This window comes from Ursus maritimus, unplaced genomic scaffold (genome assembly GCF_017311325.1).
Source record: "Ursus maritimus isolate PB19 unplaced genomic scaffold, ASM1731132v1 scaffold_33, whole genome shotgun sequence".
Lineage (NCBI taxonomy): Eukaryota > Metazoa > Chordata > Mammalia > Carnivora > Ursidae > Ursus > Ursus maritimus.
Genome location: NW_024425897.1, coordinates 13,777,209 through 13,797,620, shown reverse-complemented (window position 1 = coordinate 13,797,620; position 20,412 = coordinate 13,777,209). Strand labels below are relative to the sequence as shown.

The 20,412-nt window shown below is 48.2% G+C and overlaps 1 protein-coding gene across 1 annotated transcript in view; it reads right to left on the bottom strand.

Annotated features, from left to right (window-relative positions):
- Positions 1 to 5,077, bottom strand: part of LOC103678312 (2'-5'-oligoadenylate synthase-like protein 2) — a 12,412-nt gene extending 7,335 nt beyond the window's left edge. The window contains exon 1 of the mRNA XM_008707654.2: positions 4,687 to 5,077. Within this exon, the coding sequence (XP_008705876.1) occupies positions 4,687 to 4,884 (198 nt within the window). The 5' untranslated portion in view covers positions 4,885 to 5,077. The remainder of the gene's footprint in view (positions 1 to 4,686) is intronic.
- Positions 5,078 to 20,412: the final 15,335 nt, after the last annotated feature.

Sequence of the window (20,412 nt, the reverse complement as noted above, 5' to 3'; positions counted from 1 at the left end):
GAGAATATAATCGGGTGAACAGAAAAGAGCAATATACTGGATCCTGTGTGTATTTTGGTTAGAAAACTAGATCCCAAAACTGTAAAAAAAGAAAAACATATATGTACAAAAATAAAATTAAATGCAATGAAAGAACAGAATGTAACTGTAAAAATGAAAATGAAAAGACAAGAAAGAAAAAAGAAAAACAAAAAAGGAGGAATATAAACAGACAGGTGGACAGAACACAGCAATACACTCTATCCTGAGTGTATTTTGGTCAGTTTGTTAGAAGAAACTACATCTCAAAATTGTAAAGAAAGAAAGATATATATATATATATATATATATACACACACATACACACAAAAATAAAATTAAATACAGTGGAAGGGTAGACTGTAACCGGAAAGATGAAAATTAAAAAAGATTTTAAAAAAAGAGTCGAGGGGCGCCTGGGTGGCTCAGTCGTTAAGCGTCTGCCTTCGGCTTGGGTCATGATCCCAGGGTCTGTCCCGGGATCAAGCCCCGCATCGGGCTCCATGCTCGGTGGGAAGCCTGCTTCTCCCTCTCCCACTCCCCTTGCTTGTGTTCCCTCTCTCGTTGTCTCTCTCTCTCTCTCAAATAAATAAAATCTTTAAAAAAAATTTAAAAAAATTAAAAAAGAGTTGATAAAATATGAAATGGGTTGAAAATGGAAAGAGAAGAAAATTTTAACAAGTGAAAGACTAAAGAATCATGGGTAAAAAAGCCATGAATTCTGTGTGCTGTATTCCCCTAGTGCGGGGTTTTGCAGTTCTCTTTGATCAGTAAACTGGTCTTGGCAGGATGTTCTTGCTGATCTTCTGGGGGAGGGGCCTGCTGCACGGATTCTCAGTGTCTTCGCCCCAGGCGGAACTGCACCACCCTAGCCAGGGCTCCAGACTGAGCAATCTCCGGTTTGCCTTCTGTGGCTTTTGTTCCCTGAAGGCTTTCTGCGCCACTTCAGAGGATGAGAATGAAAGTGGCGGCCTCCCAATCTGGGGCCCTAGAGCCTAAAGCTTGGGGCCCCACTCCTCATGCGTCCTCCAAGAAAAGTAGTCAGTCCCTCCTGTCTCTCGGGTCTCCGGCCGCACTTCGTGCTCACCCGGCCCGCGACCGAGGGTTTCGATCTCAGGCACACGACCCCGTTTGGAATCTCCAAACCCTGCAGTTCAGGACCTGAGCTGAGACCTAGAGTCAGATACTCGACTGCCTGAGCCAGCCAGGCGCCCTGAGCACAGAGCTTCTGACATCCATGCAGGTTGTTCCATATATTTATTACTGGTTTGCTCCACTATCTTCACCGTTGTTATAGGCGGTTCCTCGAGTTTTGACTTCAGTCCCCAATCTGTCTGCTTATTGTTTACTTTTCAGAGTTCTCAAATATTTGCTATTTGATGTCTGTCGAGTGTTTTCACTGTAATTTGTGAGAGAGTTTTTAAGAACCTTACTTCCTCTTGGCTGGCACCAGAAATTTGGCTGGCACTAGTGTCATTTTTAAAAATCAGAGGGCAATTTTGGCCCCAGATTCCTGTGTAACCTTAATTTGGGTACCAGGTTCCTTGACCTGAGGAAACAGAACAGTAGAAAAAGGAAGAATATGGATGTCAGTGGGGGGCCAGAGAGGTCTTTGCAAAAGTTACTTCTGGTCCTAGAAGACTCTCCAGGCCACTCATGGCAGGAGAGCCAATGAAATCCGTCCATCGAACTCAGGAAAATTACAGCACTCTCCCCACAAGAGAGATAAATAAAACCAGGAAAGCTAAATGCAACTTAGAAAATCTAGCACTTAGGGACACCTGGGTGGCTCAGTTGGTTAAGTGTCTGCCTGCAGCTCAGGTCATGATCCCAGGGTCCTAGGATCGAGTCCCACATCGGGCTCCTTGCTCAGTGGGGAGCTTGCTTCTCCCTCTGCCTGCCACTTCCCCTGCTTCTGCTCTCTCTCTCCCTCTCTGGCAAATAAATAAATAAAATCTTTAAAACAAACTAAAAAAAAAAAGAAAAAAGAAAATCTAGCACTTAACAAGTTCCAGAAAGGCAGAGAGAAAGAACTGCTGAGTCATGTATAATGCATTGCGTAATCTCTTTCTTCCTCCTCATACACAAACAGAAACATTCATTACAAATGTATTTTGCTATTGCTGGTTTTCCAATGTTTATCCAAATAGGGTATTTAACTCCGTAAATACTGGGCTCTAGGCATTTTTTATTTTGCTCATAACAGTTGGAGATAGCTATTGCAGGAGTGTTCAAGCTTCTAGAAACAAAGATCATTGAGAGAACAAGAGGAAAGGGAAAGTGATTTTTTTTCTTCTTCTTCTTCTCCAAATAGTCTCCACTTGACACATACCCATAAAGGTGAGAATGGGAACTTCAAGGCATGGGTATTTGAAGTAACATAAATGGCAGGTCTCCAATGGAAACAAAGCACTTTCAAATCCATAGAATAAATTTAACATACATTCCTTTTTTGGTTTTAGGTCCTGAACGCAAATACGCTCAGGGAGCTCTAGAGCAGAAAGCATACATTGCAACCACTCCAGGAAGTTCAGATAATGTGGAAGAGTTAGAGCCCAGAAGCACAAAGTTTGTATCTTTTTAAGCAACTACAGTAGCCTGTATTTCTTGAAATTCCATTTGGAAGCTCATGCTTTGCTGATGACATTCCTGAATCTTTGGTTTCAACTCCTTTATTTAAAGATTCTTTGGGGGCGCCTGGGCGGCTCAGTTGGGCAACCGACTGTTGATTTTGGCTCAGGTCATGATCTCAGGGTCATGGGATCAAGCCCTGCCCCTCTCTCTCTTAAAAAAAAAAAAAATCTATAAAGATCTCTAAGGCTGCACATCCTTCCTTTGGCAACTACAATGTTACAGGATTTTTGTCCCCTTAGTGCTCATGGTTCTTGGTCCTGCCACTTGGAAGAATGAAGAGGTACACCAAAGAGTCACGGGCAGCAAAGCAAAGTTTATCGAGTGATAGAATAAAGCTCTTGGAGAGGGAGGGGACCCGAGAGGGTTGCCAATTCGGCGTGCCAATCCAGGGGTTTATATAAACTCTTTTGCAGAACTATCCTGAGCATTCTAAGTGTGGGCCCCCTGGGACTGGCTACTAAGGTGTGCCAATCAGGGCTTTGATCATGCACCCGTCTACCTATCGGGTTTTGGGCCCATGTTGATGGTCTTTTTGGGCTGACATTTGGAGACCAACTGTCTCAACCTGTGATAGTAACCCATGTTTTGTGGTTAACTGTTTTGTTTCAGGATATTTTTTAAGAGTCACTCCTACAGAGGCGCTAGACAGGATGCTGTTGTGGTCTCATCTAAGCTGTAAAACAGGATGCTAGTGTGATTTGTCTTAGCTGTCCTGGCTCCCTGTTTTCTTGTTGGGGACCCTGGCCCTGACTACCTAAGTGTCCAATTAGCTACTAACAATACCACCCCCAGGTAAAGCTTGATTTACTTAAGTAACTAGATATATGAAAATTAATGGAAGCCTCGCCAAATGGAGTCCGAGGCCAGAGGGGGAGGCCGGCGGGGGGGTGGTAACAACGCCAATTATAGGAATTGTCATTTACAGACCCCAAATGAATTGTAAACAGGAAAGAAGCATCAATTACAGGCCCCAACAGGAAACCATGTACATTGCATTTTCGGTAAGAAATTTACCCCAGCAACTCAGCCAATGAGAAAGTCTCACCACTCTGAATGGACTTTCCTTCAAAACAACCCTGCACCTTCCTCTTCCCTCTCCCTAAATTCCTCTTTTCTGTGTGTTGGACTTGCCTATGGTCTTGCCATAGCTGGCCTGTGCTGAGTTGGCATTCTTTGTTATAAAATAACTGTTCAGTTACATTTTTTAAGGTTAACAGGTATCTTTCATCTAGCAAAATTAACAAAACCTAGACCGATGATCAAGACACTTTTGATTTAGGGTGATTACGTTGAAAGTTCAAGTACATGGTCAGCTCCTCAAAATCCGTTTAACCCATGAAGTACTCATAACTGCTAGGTAGATTCTAATTCAACTATATGAATATAGCGCCATTTTAGGAGAAAAATACAGATTATGACTTTGAGGGTGCAGTAGGTTTTCTTTCTTTCTTTCTTTCTTTCTTTCTTTCTTTCTTTCTCTCTCTCTCTCTCTCTCTTTTTTTTTTTTAAGATTTTATTTTAGAGCAAGACCGAGAGAGCACGAGAGAGAAAGCACGAGCAGGCGGTGGGGCAGAGAGGCAGGGAGAGGGAGGACTCCATGTTGAGAGTGGAGCCCCAGTGGGGCTCTACCTCCCCATCTCCCCACCCTGAGACCATGACCTGAGCAGAAACCAAGAGTCCCACGCTTAACCAACTGAGCCACCCAGGCGCCCCTACAGGTTTTCTTAAACAAGAAACAAAAGCATTGATTTTAAAAGAGACCTGTTACTCATATTCTACCTGCCACCCTGGCCATCAGCTGGATCCCATATAATCGTCCTCATCCTGATCGTATCCTCCTCCTTCGGATCTGCAGGGTAATTTACAGAGTTTAAAAGCACTTTCCCACCGTTTAACTCATCTCTTCCTTATAACAAATCTGGATTAAAGAGGGGCAGTCCAGAAATGACCTGACCCCCCCCCCCCCCCGGGTTCCATAGTCTCCAAGCAACAGGGCTGGGCTTCAAACTCAAGATTAAGTCCGCAGGTGCTCACCTTCACCACCTTCAGCACCCGGACTTCCTGGTCCAGCACCAGCTCATCGCGGAAGCACTGTTCCCGGAAGAAACGCTCAACTCTCTGCCACGCGTCCTTCACTTCCTCCTTCCAGTCGCCCTCGGGCTGAAGGCGCTCCTCCACGAAGGCAGACAGCCTGTCCGCAGGGGTGTCATACAGCGTCCCCAAGAGCGCCATCGCTGCCAGCCTCGGGATGGATTCTCTGGGCTTCCGCCTTGCCCTGTAGGGCGGGCTAGCCTTTCCCCAGAGGCTGAAGGGCTGGGGAGCGCATTCTATCCCTCCTCGGGCTGCCTTCGGCCGCCCCCAGTTCTGATCCTTCCGAGTCCTTCCTGCTCACGTCTTCGGGAAACCGAAAGCGAACAGGCGGAACTGAATTTTCTTTCCGCTCAATGTGGAGCTAAGCGCCCTCTGCAGATCACTCACAGACTCTCAGATTGGGCATTTCCCCACCCCCACGCCCCATTTCCTGCGACTTGTAGAGGAGACCCCTTTACCCCCACCCCTACAGGAGCTGGGTTGTGTCGACCCCTGGGGGTAAGGAGGTGCTGATGCCTCGGCGAGAAAGTCGGGGGATGGCGGGGGGTGAGGGGGGGGTCGGGCCGAGCCTGAGAAGTCCTGGAGACAGACCCAGAATGAACTGAGCTCTTTTCTAAGAGCAAAGGGAAACAGACCCTTGATTTGGGGCTTTGTTCCTTAGATTCAGGTGAAGTTCCCCTTAGCCCCAGGATGTGCAAAAAATTAGCTGAGCTCCGTGTTAGGAATTCAAAGCTGCCCTCCCATCCCAACTCCCTCAACAAGATGCCAGAGATTTTTCTCCTCTTTTTGGTTAATGGCAAAATTAAAGAGCTTGCCACTCCTTGAAATCATAGGTATGGAGCACGTTTGGGGAACCCGTGACTGGGTTTTGGAAACATGGACATATAAGGTGTGCTGAGGGGGCAGGACCAGCTGCTGTCTGGCTGTACATGCCAACCCAAGTTTGGTAGGGAGGGATAAAATCAGAAGATGCCCATAAAATGCCAAGTCCAGAGGCCACAACATAGGGTCTGACATGGGGCGCCTGGGTGACTCAGTTGGTTAAGCGTCTGCCTTTGGCGCAGGTCATCATCCCAGGTGCTGGGATCGGGTCCCCGGTCAGGCTGTCCGCTCAGCGGAGAGTCTGCTTCTCCTGATCCCTCTACCCCTCTCCCGCTGCTCGTGCTCCCTTTCCAGCTCTCTCAAATTCATAAAATCTTTAAAACAAAAACAAAACATAGGGTCTGATGTGTCGAGGATACTGTGGGTTTGTTTGTTTGTTTGGTTGGTTGGTTTTGTTTGTTTGCTTTGCCATTCTTATTCCATCTTGTTCAGGGGAAGTATTTTTTCATTCGTACAAATTTCAGTTTAATTAAAAAAATAAAGGCATCTCATCTGTAGCAGGATCCATCGTTTACTACTTTCCCAGCCTCCTATTTTGCAGAAAGAAGCAATGTAATGCAGTGAGAATCAAGATTTAGTCTTGGGAATTGATTTTACTATTCCCTGAAATTTGTTCTCTTCTATTACTCACTCTGCCGACTCAGATTACTATAAGGGCTTCCAGTCCCGTCTTTGTATTAAAGGCATCTCATCTGTAGCAGGATCCATCGTTTACTACTTTCCCAGCCTCCTATTTTGCAGAAAGAAGCAATGTAATGCAGTGAGAATCAAGATTTAGTCTTGGGAATTGATTTTACTATTCCCTGAAATTTGTTCTCTTCTATTACTCACTCTGCCGACTCAGATTACTATAAGGGCTTCCAGTCCCGTCTTTGTATTACTACTGGTTTTATTATTTAAGACTTCCAAAGGACTAATTCACTGAGTTTCCAGGTTCCAGGGTGGTTGGGAGAATTTCAGGTGATGGTGCATATAAAGCCCTCAGCGAGGTACCTGGCATATATAAGCAATACATTCATGTTAGTAATCATTGGACTCATGGGGCGCCTGGGTGGCACAGCCGTTAAGCACCTGCCTTCGGCTCAGGGCGTGATCCTGGCATTATGGGATCAAGCCCCACATCAGGCTCTTCCGCTATGAGCCTGCTTCTTCCTCTCCCACTCCCCCTGCTTGTGTTCCCTCTCTCGCTGGCTGTCTCTATCTCTGTCGAATAAATAAATAAAATCTTAAAAAAAAAATCATTGGACTCAGAAGAGTAAGCCAACTTGGCGCCCAATTCAGTCTCAAAGCACTTTATTTGCCCTACTTTTCCCCCAAACCACTTAGAACGCCCTGCTGTCAATGCCCATGTTTAATTAGAGATAAGAAACGTAACAACAGCGAAGGGTGTTAGCGCAACCCCCTCTGCCTGGTACCGCGCTAAGCGCTTCAGCTTCTTTGATACTTTTCAATGAAGCTAGCGACAGTCTCTGCAGAAAAGGGTGCAGGGTTCCCTCTGGGACACAGCCTTCCTTCTGCAACATCTGCCTCCCCTCCGGAACACCAGAGGGGGCGCTAGAGGAGCAGGTCAGCATCCCTCCCAGAGGCTGGCGGGCGCTGGGTGCCTGTTGCTGAGGGGCGCACATTTGGATATAGGTTTTCATTTTTTTTTTTCTTACGTTTTCATTTCTTTCGAACGTATATCGGGAGTGGGATTGCTGGGTCACACGGTAACACTGTTTCATTACTGGACCACCTCCCTGCCCGACTGTTTTCCAAAGGGGCTGCACCATTTTCTTGAGGATCGCACTGCAGTGGATGAGGGCTCCGATTGCTCCCTGACGTCGCCAAAGCTTGTCGTCATCCTCGGTCTTTTCGATTATAAGTCACCCCCTAGTGGTTGTGAACTGATATCTCCTTGTGGTTCTCGTTTGTCTTTTCCTGATGGCTAACCACGTTGGACAGATTTCATGAGCTTGATGTCTATTTCTGTGTCCTCTTTGAGGAAATTGCTCATGTGCCCATTTAGAAAAATTGGGTTTCGTTTTACAATGATGTCTTTTATACACAGCTCCTCCCACTTCCCTTCTTTCTCCTCTTCAATCCTCTTACCCACTCTTGTACATTGCATGTTTTATCATTCGGATCTGAACTTGAAATGTCTTTCTTATTTACAGGTCACTTTATTATAATAACCCTTTACTAGCTTGGACTGTGATTTTTTTTTTTAGTCATTTTTTAATTGAGTTGTAGTTCTTTATATATTCTAGATACAAGTTTCCTAAAAGATACATGATTTTCAAATTTTTCTCTATATATTTTTTTTAAAGATTTTATTTATTTGACAGAGAGAGAGACAGCCAGCGAGAGAGGGAACACAAGCAGGGGGAGTGGGAGCAGAAGAAGCAGGCTCTCAGCGGAGCAGGGAGCCCGGTGCGGGGCTCGATCCCTGAGAGGAAGGCAGACCTTTAACAATTGAGCCACCCAGGCCCCCTAAATTTTTCTCTATGTTGTGGGTTGTCTTTTTCACTTTTTAAATCATGCCCTTTGAATCACAAAAGTTTTTAATTTTGCAAATGTCTGATTTATGCATAATGGAGGCTTACTAGTTAAAAATTATTTAGACCTTAAGTCACATCCTCATCAATATTTTGATTCTATAAATTAAAAGCCAGCTGTGAAAGGGTTAGGGAAAGTTACAGGTCACTTTGTTATCATAACCCTTTACTAGCTTGGACTGTGATTTTTTTTGTTTAGTCATTTTTTAATTGAGTTGTAGTTCTTTATATATTCTAGATACAAGTTTCCTAAAAGATACATGATTTTCAAATTTTTCTCTATATATTTTTTTTAAAGATTTTATTTATTTCCCCCAATCTGCTGAATCCCACTTGTCCTTTGGAATCCTCCATGAAACCTTCCTCAACCCTGCAGGCCGACATTGTCCCTGTCTTCACACCTCAGACATTCATCACTACTGTCTGCTACAGGGAACTGGACCCGAACTTGAGCTTACTGTCTGAAAGGGCCTTCCATAGAAGGCAGAATGTGAGAGCGAAGTTCCTATGGGAGGCAGACACAGCGTGGTCTCGAGCGCCTTTTGGGTTATTTGCTGAATGAAGGGTTATCGAAGTTAACTGGAAAGGTCTTGAGGTCAGTGGGTTTCTCTGATGATTATTGACATCTTTGTTGCCTGTGTGAAAGTAACAGGAAGTACAGGGTTATCCCCCTCTGTCTTTCTGGCACCTAAGTCCAGCTCTTACCAAAAATTGTTCAGATGTAAAACCGAGCATTTGAAACATTTTCCTGAGGGCAGAACCTTCTCATCCAGGTTCTTTCCCCCTAATGAACAGTGATGACTGGTGCACAGCCTTCTCAGTAGGACAGACGGCCAGGGAACGGTTTTAGTTTGGTGTGAACGCAGCAAGCCAGCCCTGATGGTCCTGAGTCGGTCAGTACTGGAACCAGCCCTCCGTACACCTGATGACGGGTGTAAACTGGGTTTTCAGGGCACACGCCTTCTTGCCTTTCATTCTTTGGTTCATGCTCTCTTGCTTCTCTCAGAGCACCTGAACATTCCTTAGTTATTTTTTTCTTATGTTCGTTTTTTGTTTTCATGGTACATCTTTTTCTCATCCCTGAATTTTTAAAAAAGATTTTATGTATTTGAGAGAGAGAGAGAGAGAGAGAGAGAAATAGAGGGAGAGAGAGAGAAAGAGCACAAGCTGGGGGGAGAGGCAGAGGGAGAGAGAGCAGCAGACTCCCGGCTGAGCAGGGAGCCTGATGATGGATGGTGCCAATTCAGGGCTCAATCCCAGGACCCCTGAGATCACGACCTGGGCTGAAGGCAGCTGCTTAACTGATTGAGCCGCCCAGGCGCCCTTCATCCTTGATTTTTTTTTTTTTAATGAATAGACTTTAAGAGCTGTTTAGGCTTATAGAAAAATTGTTAATAACAGCGTTCCCATTTACCTCATCTTCCTCACTCCCCACACACAGTCACACCTGTAATTAGTATGTTCCATCTGTGTGGCACATTTGTTATAATTGATGAATTGGTATTGATACATTACTGTCATCTAAGGTCCACAGTTTACATTAGGGTTCACTCAATGTGCTGTACGGTCTATGGGTTTTGAGGAGTGCACGGTGACATGTATCCGCCGTTATAGTATCAGACAGGATAGCCTCTCTGCCTTAAAAACCAGTGCTCCACCTGTTCATCCCTTCCTCCCTCCCCCTAAACCCCTGGCAACCCCGGATCCTTATGCTGTCTCCATAAGTTTGCCTGTTCCAGAACGACCCCTAGGTGGAATCATACAATATGTTACCTATTCAGACTGGCTTCTCTCACTTAGCAATATGCATTCAAGGTTCCCCATGTCTTTTCATGGCTTCGTATCTTCCTGAATAGTATTCCATTTATGGGTGTACCGGGGTTTCTTTATCCATTCACCGATTGAAGGACATCTTGTTGCTTCCAAGTTTTGGCAGCTGTGAATAAAGCTGCCGTAAACATTCCTGTACAGGTTTGGGGTGGACATAAGTTTTCAGCTCACTTGAATAAATACAGAGGAGCACGACTGCTGAACCATGCGGTAAGAGTATGTTTAGTTTTGGAACAAACTGCCAAACTGCCTTCCAGAGTGTACCATTTTGTATTCCCACCAGGATATGATGTTGAGCCTCTCTTCATATGCTTATATTAAAAAAATATTTGAGACACAGAGAGCGAGCGAGTGCACAAGCAGGGAGGAGGGTCAGAGGGGGAGGGAGAAGCAGACTCCCCGCTGAGCAGGAGCCTGACGCAGGGCTCGATCCCAGGACCCTGGGATCATGACCTGAGCCGAAGGCAGATGCTTAACCATCTGAGCCACCCAGGTGCCCCTTCATATGCTTTTTTGCCACTTGTATATATTTTCTTTGGGAGGTGTCTTCAGGTCTACCTTCTTTTTCTTCTTCTTCTTCTTCTTCTTCTTCTTCTTCTTCTTCTTCTTCTTCTTCTTCTAGCTTTATTAAAATATAATTGACATATAACAGTGCATAAGTTTAAGGTTTACAAAGCGACGATTTGATATACCTATTTGTTGTGCAATGATTACCATAGTAAGGTTAGATAACATAGCCATCATCTCACAGTTATCTTTTCTTGTACCTGGTGAGAACTTTTAAGATTTACTCTCTTGGGGCGCCTGGGTGGCGCAGTTGTTAAGCATCTGCCTTCCGGCTCAGGGTGTGATCCCGGCGTTATGGGATCGAGCCCCACATCAGGCTTCTCCGCTAGGAGCCTGCTTCTTCCTCTCCCACTCCCCCTGCTTGTGTTCCCTCTCTCGCTGGCTGTCTCTCTCTGTCAAAATAAACAAATAAAATCTTTAAAAAAAAAAGATTTACTCTCTTAGCAACTTTAAAGTATACAACACAGTAGACCTTGAACAATGTGGGGGTTGGGATGATGCATAGTCGAAAATCTGCGTATAACTTTTGACTCCAAAAACCGCTAACAACCCCCCGCTGACCAGAAGCCTTACTGATAACAAACTGTCAACCAAACATGTATTTTGTATGTTATATGTATTACATACTGTATTCTTACAATGAAGTAAGCCAGAGAAAAGAAAATGTTACTAAGAAAATCATAAGGAAGAGAGGGATGCCTGGATGGCTCAGTCGGTTAAGCGTCTGCCTTCTGCTCGAGTCCTGGGATCGAATCCCACCGATTCGGGCTCCTTGCTCAGCGGGGAGTCTGCTTCTCCCTCTGCCTGCCTCTCCCTGCTTGTGCTCTGACAAATAAAATCTTTAAAAAAGGAGAAAATACACTTACAGTACTGTACTGTATTTATAAAAAAAATCTGCATATAGGTCGACCCTCACAGGCCAGACCCATGTTGTTCGAGGGTCAGCTGTATTGATGGCGATCTCACCATGTTGTAGTTCAGATTCCCAGAATTCATTCCTCTTATCACCAAAAGTTTGTGCTCTTTGATTACCTTCACCCATTCCCTTTCCCCCACCTCCACTAACCCTGGCAACCACCAGTCTACTGTTTCTAGGAGCTCTTTTCTTTTAGTTTCATTTATTTATGATTCCACATGGAAGTGCGTACAGTATTCGTCTTTGCCTGTCTTATTTCACCTTGCATAATGGCTTCAAGCTTGATTTACGTTGTCGCAAATGTCAGGATTTCCTTTGATCATATGGCTGAGTAATACTCCATTTTATTTTTTTTAAAGACTTATTTATTTGAGAAAGACAAAAAGAGAGACGGCAGGAATGGGGGGGAGGGACAGAAGGACAATCAGACGCCTCCCTGAGGGCAGAGCCCGACATGGGGCTCGATCCCAGAACCCTGAGATCATGACCTGAGCCAAAGTCAGACGCTTAACCAACTGAGCCACCCAGGCACTCCGGATTTTTTTTCGATACAGTACAGTACTGTAAATATATGTTCTCCCCTTTATGATTTTTCTCAATAACATCCTCTTTTCTCTAGCTTCCTTTATTGTAAGAATACAGTATTTAATACAAATAACATACAAAATATGTGTTAGTTGACTGTTTATGTTAACGATAAGGTTTCTGGTCCCCAGTAGGCTAATAGTAGGTACGTTTTTGGGGAGCCAAAATTATACTTGGATTTTCACCTGCACAGGAGGTCGGCATCCCTAACCCTAATGGTCAACAGCCAACTGTACGATAACTTCTCTTGAGTCAACTTAATGGTGGAATTCCCACAGCGAGGTCAACGGAGTAGCTTGTAGGGGACCCTGTGTGGCCAGAGCCCATCTTGCCTACAGGGGCCACCAGGTATATTTTCTTCACCGAAGATCTCTCCCCACGTGTATCTTTTGTTTGCATTCATTATCTTTTTGTATTCCTGAGGCAAGGTACAGGGAAATGCATACACGGCAGGGATGGTTATTTATGTCTTCCTGGCAAAAGTATTAATAACATACTCCCAGATCAAACTTCGGCTCTCCTTATCACTAGCTGCCCGGGGAGCCACCTGAATCCAAGTAGGTCTCAGGAAGATGGATCTTGCCGTCTGACGTGAACCTAAAATACCCCGAAGACTGATTATATATGGGAATAATAACTTTCTTTAGATGAGGCAAGTAGAAAGTCAGCACAACACAGGGGCTGAGAGCATGGGCGCTGGAGCCTGATATCCTGACGTCAGATCCCATTTGAAAGGCACATGTACCTGGGGAGGTTAGTAGCCTTTTTTTGTTTCTCAGTTTCCTGCTCTAGAATGTGGAAATGTCCACAGGATCTGCTTATTTGTATTATGGTACAAAGGTAAAAATAAGTAAGTACAAAGCCTGGAGAAAAAGGATTGATGCTTTATAAGTTCTTCCTGCATAGGTTCACATAGGAGATGTCTGGAAGAATAAGCAAGAAAGGGAGTACCGGTCGTCTGTAGAGAGGGCACGCGGAGGCTGCAAGACACAGCATGGACACAACGTGCACACGTTTTAGAGCTCATGGAAAAAAAGCTGTCACTTCTTGTGATGCTCACATCTGCACTGTGGGGTGGGCAGGTAGGGGCTGTGATCTATATTTTATGACTCAGGGCACTGACATTTAGAGAGATTAAGTGACTCACTCAGAGTCACAGCCCTGATGAGCGATGGCTCTGAGGCAGGGGATACAGATGTCTCCCTGGGGATAGAGATCCCTGACCACGGGGGTATGAGATCGTGCCCCAGCCCTTTCCCTCCTCCCTTGCCCACATCCTCCTGCCCCAAGGTTGCTGGGAGGAGACAGCTGGCACCCTAAGGAGGTGTTGGCCCGAGAGAATGGCTCAAAACCCGACCCAATTCCTGGCTCTAAGTTTCAATCCCTGACCCAAAACATAATGCCTTTTCCCCCATGATGGACGGGGGTGGGGGGTGAGCCAAACACGTCTCCATCTCCCCCTCCCCCTTTGCCCCCCAGCACTTGATGCTACTGGCTGCCTTGCTGGTGGTCAGGTGACCCCCCGGAATGACCACTGGTCTGCTGGACTCCCAACTGTCTCAGAACCCAGAACATTCTAAACCAACTGCCCACGTGACAGTTGCCCAAAGAATTAGCTTCATAGTCAACTGACCAAAGCTGGGTGATGAGCAGTTAACGTCAGCTAGGAGAGGGGTCTGCGGGGCTGGTGCTCTGGTGGCTTAATGAAGTCTACAAACCCCCAGGGCTCGCTGACCAAGGATCTGACTCAAACTCTGAGCAGCCAGAACGAAGGCATGGCCAAGAGCAGGCAGGGGCTCCCTGGCTCTGAGTGTGCACAGTCCCTGCTCCTTCCTTCCTCCCCGACATCCAGTCTCTGCTGTACAAACTACAGTCCCTCCCCTGCAATCTCCCTACTGAATTTATTCCCGCAGCGCCTTCAGTGGACTAGTCAGTGGGGTGATAGTTGTGGCTCTACCCTGTTGTTTGGCCAGAAGCCCATTGTGATGAGGCTGGGGCAGTGCTGGGGACAGCCACTAGATTTTCTTGACCACAGATGATTTTCTTGTGGGTCCTGTGCTTGAATCCCTCAAGATCTTCTCTTTTGTAACCATGGCTCTTTGTGAGCCATGATCCTGGAAAGTGCACCACCATGGAGAGAACGTTGATACGCCACTGGGAGAAGACCCTGGGAGTGCATTCATTCATTCCCAGGTCACACTCCCGTTTTTGTTCACCCGTGCCTGGGAAGCCAGCTGAGTCCGAGCTGGGCTCAGAAGAGGGGTGCTGCGACGTGGTGTGCGCTTACCACCCCCAGCAGACTGGTGTGTGGGGACGCGACTTCACTGAGATGGGACAGTACAGAAAAGATAATATAGGGGACAGTGACCGGGAGCATGGGAGCCGCTGTCGGCTGCCTGGTATCCGATCATACTAGAAGCCACATGCACTTGGGAAAGTTACCTAACCCCTCTGTCCTCGGTTCCCTGTTCTGTGATATGGGGCCTGCTTCCTAGAATCACGCTAGAAAGCTTACTCTAAGAAAATCCAGGTAATGCCGGAGGAATGACTGGGCCCTCCGAAGTGCTACAGAAGTGATCCTACAGGACACGTCTGGAAGAATAAGCAAGAAACGCAGGAGCGGCTGCCTCCAGAGAGGAAACGGGATGGCTGAGGGGCAGGGGGGGTGGAAGGTGACCTTCCAGCCTAAACATGCACGGCGCTTTCCCGCTCAGGCAGAGTATCTGCCACCAGCCGCCCGCGGGATGCACGGGGCAGGGGCAGTCACCCGATTCCCTAGTTCATGGCACTGAAGTTCAGAGATTTTAAGTGACTTGTCCAGAGTCATAACACTGATGACAGATGGATCTGGGACAGGCATGCAGGTGGTTCCCTGGGGACAGAGATCCCTGAATGTCCAGAGTCCTCTAGATCGTGTTCTGGACTCCAGACCAAGGGCTACCCTCCCTCCGGTCCCCTAAACTTCCCTGTTGGGACAGGGGAGGTGCCTGCGACAAAGAAGGGCACATGCCTGACTTGACCTCCACCCACAGGTTTCAATCCCTGACCCAGAAGCTGTGACGTTTTCCTTAAAGGAGCCCCTTGAAGGGTCAGGGGGTCCAATCTCTGTCCCTCCTCCCTCAGCATCTGCCCGACGTGAGCTCCTGGGGATCTGACCAATGGTCTGCTTGGCCCCCACGTGGCTCAGAGTCCAGGCATTTCCAAGCCAACTGCCCACATGACAGGTCTCCAGTGAATTAGCTTGGCCGTCACCCGCCAACCCCGGACGAATGGTTAATACTGATTAATGAGGACAGTGACCTGCTGAGCTGGTATTTGGTGGTTTAATGGGTGAAGCTGGCATGTCCCCTGCTGTCTACTGACCACTGATCTAAACAGCTGTCTGGGGGCGCCTGGGTGGCACAGCGGTTAAACGTCTGCCTTCGGCTCAGGGCGTGATCCCGGCGTTCTGGGATCGAGCCCCACGTCAGGCTCCTCCGCTATGAGCCTGCTTCTTCCTCTCCCACTCCCCCTGCTTGTGTTCCCTCTCTCGCTGGCTGTCTCTATCTCTGTTGAATAAATAAAATCTTTAAAAAAAAATAAATAAACAGCTGTCTGAGCCCGGCCTACGGCCTGGCTGAGGGAGGACAGGGGATGCACTGTCTCTGAGGAGCACCTTTCCTACCCCACAACATGACAAAGTCTTTACAGACTCCTCGTCCTTCCCTAGACCTGCCGTGGCAGGGGAGAGGGTCCCCTCCATAGCCATAGCCTGTGGACACCCACCCCAGGACTCTCCCTGAGAGTCACCCAGACCCTCCTTCCCTCTGTCACCAAATGTTCATTTCACCAACCCAATGGCAATGTCCCTTCCCAGCACTCCTCCAGGTAACACCCAAATGGCCAGTGACCCTGTCCATATCCATCCATGGAAATCCCACCATGAGATCCCAGTGTTGCTTCTAAATCTCCCAACTTTACACGGCTCATGTTTAGTTTTGGATTTTGCCATCGAAATCCAGAAGAGTTGACCCGTGATCTCCCCTCTCCTGCCACGTCCATGCTGGGGTGGCACCGAGAGTCTCCTGATAACAGTGAAAGCCGTGTGGGCTTGTCCCCTCTGTGTCTCTTCTCTGGAAGAGCGTGGAGGAGACTGTCATCATTTCTATCTTCAATATCTGAAGATTGAAATCAGAGGAAGCCACATGTGCTTGAAGTTTGCTTCCTGTGAAAATTTATATTTTACATTGTTTTTAATTGCTGCTTACTCCCCATATTGTGCAGTGCACATGTCTTAAGTGTACGGCTGTACAGTTTCTTACACACATGACTGCTGCCAACCCCCAGTCCCCCATGCAGATCGGCTCCAGTCCCCTGATAGCCTCTTCTAGAAGGACGTCACAGTTGTCCCGGATTTATTAGGCTACAAGCATGAAATCAGCTACACCATGAATATTCCAAGCACGACGATTATACATAATTGGCACAAAAATATTTGTGGCAGCAGCCTGGGATGGTGGTGGAGCAGCGGGAGAGCTGGGAGAATCCCATTTCCACGATGGAGTGTGGGGGCAGGGCAAGGAAGCCGAGAGAAGCTTCTCAGAAGCATTTGGGCTTTCACAGAGTGAGCAGAGGGCGGTGCCCACACGAAGTCAGCGACTGCTACCTTTGCTTCAAGGGCTGTCCTGTTTTTGTGTTTCATTTTACACAAAAATGTTTTAAAGATAAAACTAGCAGGAGATAAAATTCGGCTTCATGTGAAAACCTCCAGCATTAACTATAAAACGTATCCCTGCACCGTGTTAGCTGCTGGGACCAGAGGAGCCGCAGCGGGGCAGACCTGGGTCCTTGGCCTCCTGTCCTGGTAAACTCCCAGACACTTTGCAAGTCCAGGTGCTCTGAGGCCCCAGCTGACACCTACAGGGCACTCCCTTCCCAGGTGTCTAAGTGGCACCTGCAGCACGAACACAGGTGCTGGGCTCCCCGGGGAAGCGCAGAGGCCGAGGGAGGAGGGCAGCCTGGGGTGGGTGTGCAGGACCCAGAAGGCTCCTCGGGTCTTGGAGGGTGACCTTAGGCCCCCAGGTCCTCAGCGGTCAGACCCACAGGGCACTGGGCCTGTTTGCGGCTCTTAGGCTGAGGCTGTCTGTCTGCTGAGAGTGTCTGTAAGCGGCCTCCAGGAGACAGTCAACCGAGGCCTGTGGCTGGGCGGCCCTCAAGCCACTGGTCCCCTGGACAGTGACCTGGAGCAGCGAACAGGGGAGGCTCTAGACTCCAAGATGAAGAGCCTGAGTCCCACCCCTGGGCCTGTGAGGAGGAGGAGGAGGAGGAGGTCTGGTGACACAGGGTGGGAGAGCTGACGCTGCCCCCCACCCCACTCGTGGAAGGGCCCGGTGTGACCTCTGCACTGTCAGGGTGGACAGTTACCTGGAGGGCTTCGCTTTTTGTCATAATTATCTTTTTTTTGGTTACACCCCTACCAAACTTGCCAGTGCTTGTTAATTAAAAAAAATTTTTTTCATTATACTGTCATAGTAAAAAAACAAATTTTATAGCGATGCCGCATTCCAACATGAAAAATGTACAGAAGACACTGTTTTTCAGTGTAATGAAATGAGATATACTTACCCTATTTAATTATAATACTAGAATAACAATTAGAACATAAGTAACTTGCAACCCTGCCTCTTTAACTCACCCTAACGCACCCTAAATTAGCTTTGCTTTGAATTTCCTTCAGTTTCTGTTTCGTGTTCAATTTTTACACCTACGTGAAAAATCTATAGAAAGTCAGCCTGAGAAACGGTGCCATGAGGTGACCCAGGCCCTCTTCGGGTCTCCGCAGGGGCTGAGGGGCCAGGGGCTGGAGGAGCCGCTCTGCTGGCATGAGAGGGGAGCCCTGGGGTCCCTGTCCTTCTCACTTTTCCAGGGAACCTGAACTGCGGAAAGTCAGGCCTCCCCCTCCCCCCAGTGATTAGCTGTGGACACTCCCTATTGACTTTGGGGAATTGGGAGGGCGGAGTGGGTCCTGCGGAGTGAGATGTGAGCACGTCCAGAGGCGCTCTTAGCAAAGAACGCAGTGTGACCCACACCTTCCGGGGCCCAGCGCACGGTGGCCCTGTGGGCACCGAGGGGACTCCCCTCCCAATAAGGGGCCACTGGAGGCTGCCGCCTAGCCACTCCGGGGCCTCTATGGAAGGGGGGTACCCGTTCCCTGGGAAGATGTGCTCAGGGCATCCTTCAGTTCCCTGCACGGATTTTTACCGCCGTTTCGTTTCCACTTTGGTGTCATGTACAACAGCGGCCACCCCAGGGCGCAGCTCTGGGCTGTTTTTATCCTGAAGTGCCAAAGAGAAAGTTAGGGAAGCAATGGAGAATATGGGCACTGGTTTGCCTTCTGCTTTTCCTCTGTCCCCTCCATACTCACATTTCCTTATTCTTCCTCCTGCCCCTCTCTTGAGCCCAGGACAAGAGAATTTCTGACACCAGACTTCTGTGGGACCAGTCCTGACAACTGGTGGGAAGAGAAGAACGGGGCATGTTCAGAGCCCCCTCCCCCCACCCGGGGCAGGAGAGCATGAAGTGGTGGTGGGGGTTGGGTGCCCGGGGCAGAGCCAGGCTTCTGGAGCCCCTCCAGCGGGGTAGGGGGTCAGTCCTCCTCACCACACCCCCCTGCTCCCTGCCCACCGCTCAGGGCTGCTCAGCACCATTCAGCGGAGCAGACCCGGGTCAGGAACCCCGGAGATGTTGGAGAGCAGTGAGGGGGGCTCTGGCAGGGGATTTTATAGACACTGGAGATGCGAGGACCTCCGGGGCCTGGATGGGACCGGGTCCCTCAGGATGGCAATCCTATCCAAACGGGAAACGGGGAAGAGCCGCAGAGGGAGCTCATGGGTAGGGAAGCGAGAAAATGAAAAGGTGATGACAGAGGCGTAAATGACATGCTCGGGTCTGCTCCCTCTGTCCCGTCTTCGACATCTGCAAAGTAACCCTCTGCATGGACCACGGCAGGAGTGGCCCAGGAGGGGGTGGCCTTGGGAAAGGACAGGGGACAGGGCTGAGGGGAGCACTCAGGCTCACTGCTCCAGGGATGACGTCCCTGACCCCAGAACTCAATTCTGTCCTCAGCTCTGCAGTCCTCCCGGGACCGTGATCACATCCCCTTTGTGATGAGGAGGGGAGTCTTGGGTCTCTGGGCCCTTCCCAGCCCTCACATTTCATACCTGGGACCAGGAGGCAGCCCCTGTCATCCCATTCCTGCAAGATGCAGTCACTGTCCCCATGACTCTTTGGGCGTGACATTGCCCCTCCTCCCCATTTCTCTCCCTTCACAGCTTCCCTGATTGCTTTGTCTCTTGAATAAATTCTCCTTGTTCATCTCCAGCAATCTGATTGTCCAGTATGGGAATATTGGAGGCATGATCACAGGTGCACGGCCCCCCTCCAGTGAACCACACGATCCTTCTCAGGAGGCACCGGCCCTGGGCTCAAGGTTGTGCTGGGCCCATAGAGTGACAACCAGCTTCACATATTGAGTGACTGTTCTATGTCTGGGGTAACCCCAGCTTCTAGGGAGACATTTGAATTTCACAACAACCCCATAAGCTTTCTAAAGATGAACACGAGCTTAAAGGTTATCTGACTTCTCCTTTGCATACAGAAGAGAAGAATGTGGCTTCACATTTTGATGGTTTTCTCTTAAATATGGGACACTGAATAAAGTAGCATCATTCTTCTTGAATGAACCTGATGAGTCCCTTCCCACAGTACCTTCGCTGGGTCATTCATAGGGTGCCCCCTGTTGTTTGGCCAGAGGCGGAGTTTTCAGAATCACTGCTTGGGGTCAGGTGATATTCTTGACCTCAGGCGAACATTTCTTCATCCTTGAAGCAAGATCCCGGGAAATGCATTCCAATAGAGAAGAACTTGGACATCCGGCTTGAAGCAAGATCCCAGTACATGCATTCCGATAGAGAACAACTGTGGACATCTCGCTGGCAGAAGGACGCAGGGAGATGGGTGATCATCTACTCATAGTTCAATCCTTTCATCCCATTATTCACCTGCTGCCCGCCCAGCAGAGCCTCCTGAATCCCACTTGGACTCCTGGAGCTGTTGCCGTCGGGTGCGCACTTACAACACCACCAGCTCCTGTGAGCAAATACCTTGGTGTGGCTGAGGCATCACAGAAACAAAGCAAACTGCAGTGCCCATACTGACGGCCTGGATTCACACTCCATGTAGGAGCTGCGAGCTCCTGAGAAAGTTGCGTAGACCCCTCTGTGTCTCATTTGCCTGTTCTGAGATGTTGAAATGGGACTGTGGCCTACCTATTAGTATAATGTTATGAGGCTAAAAGTAATTAAACACAAGGAA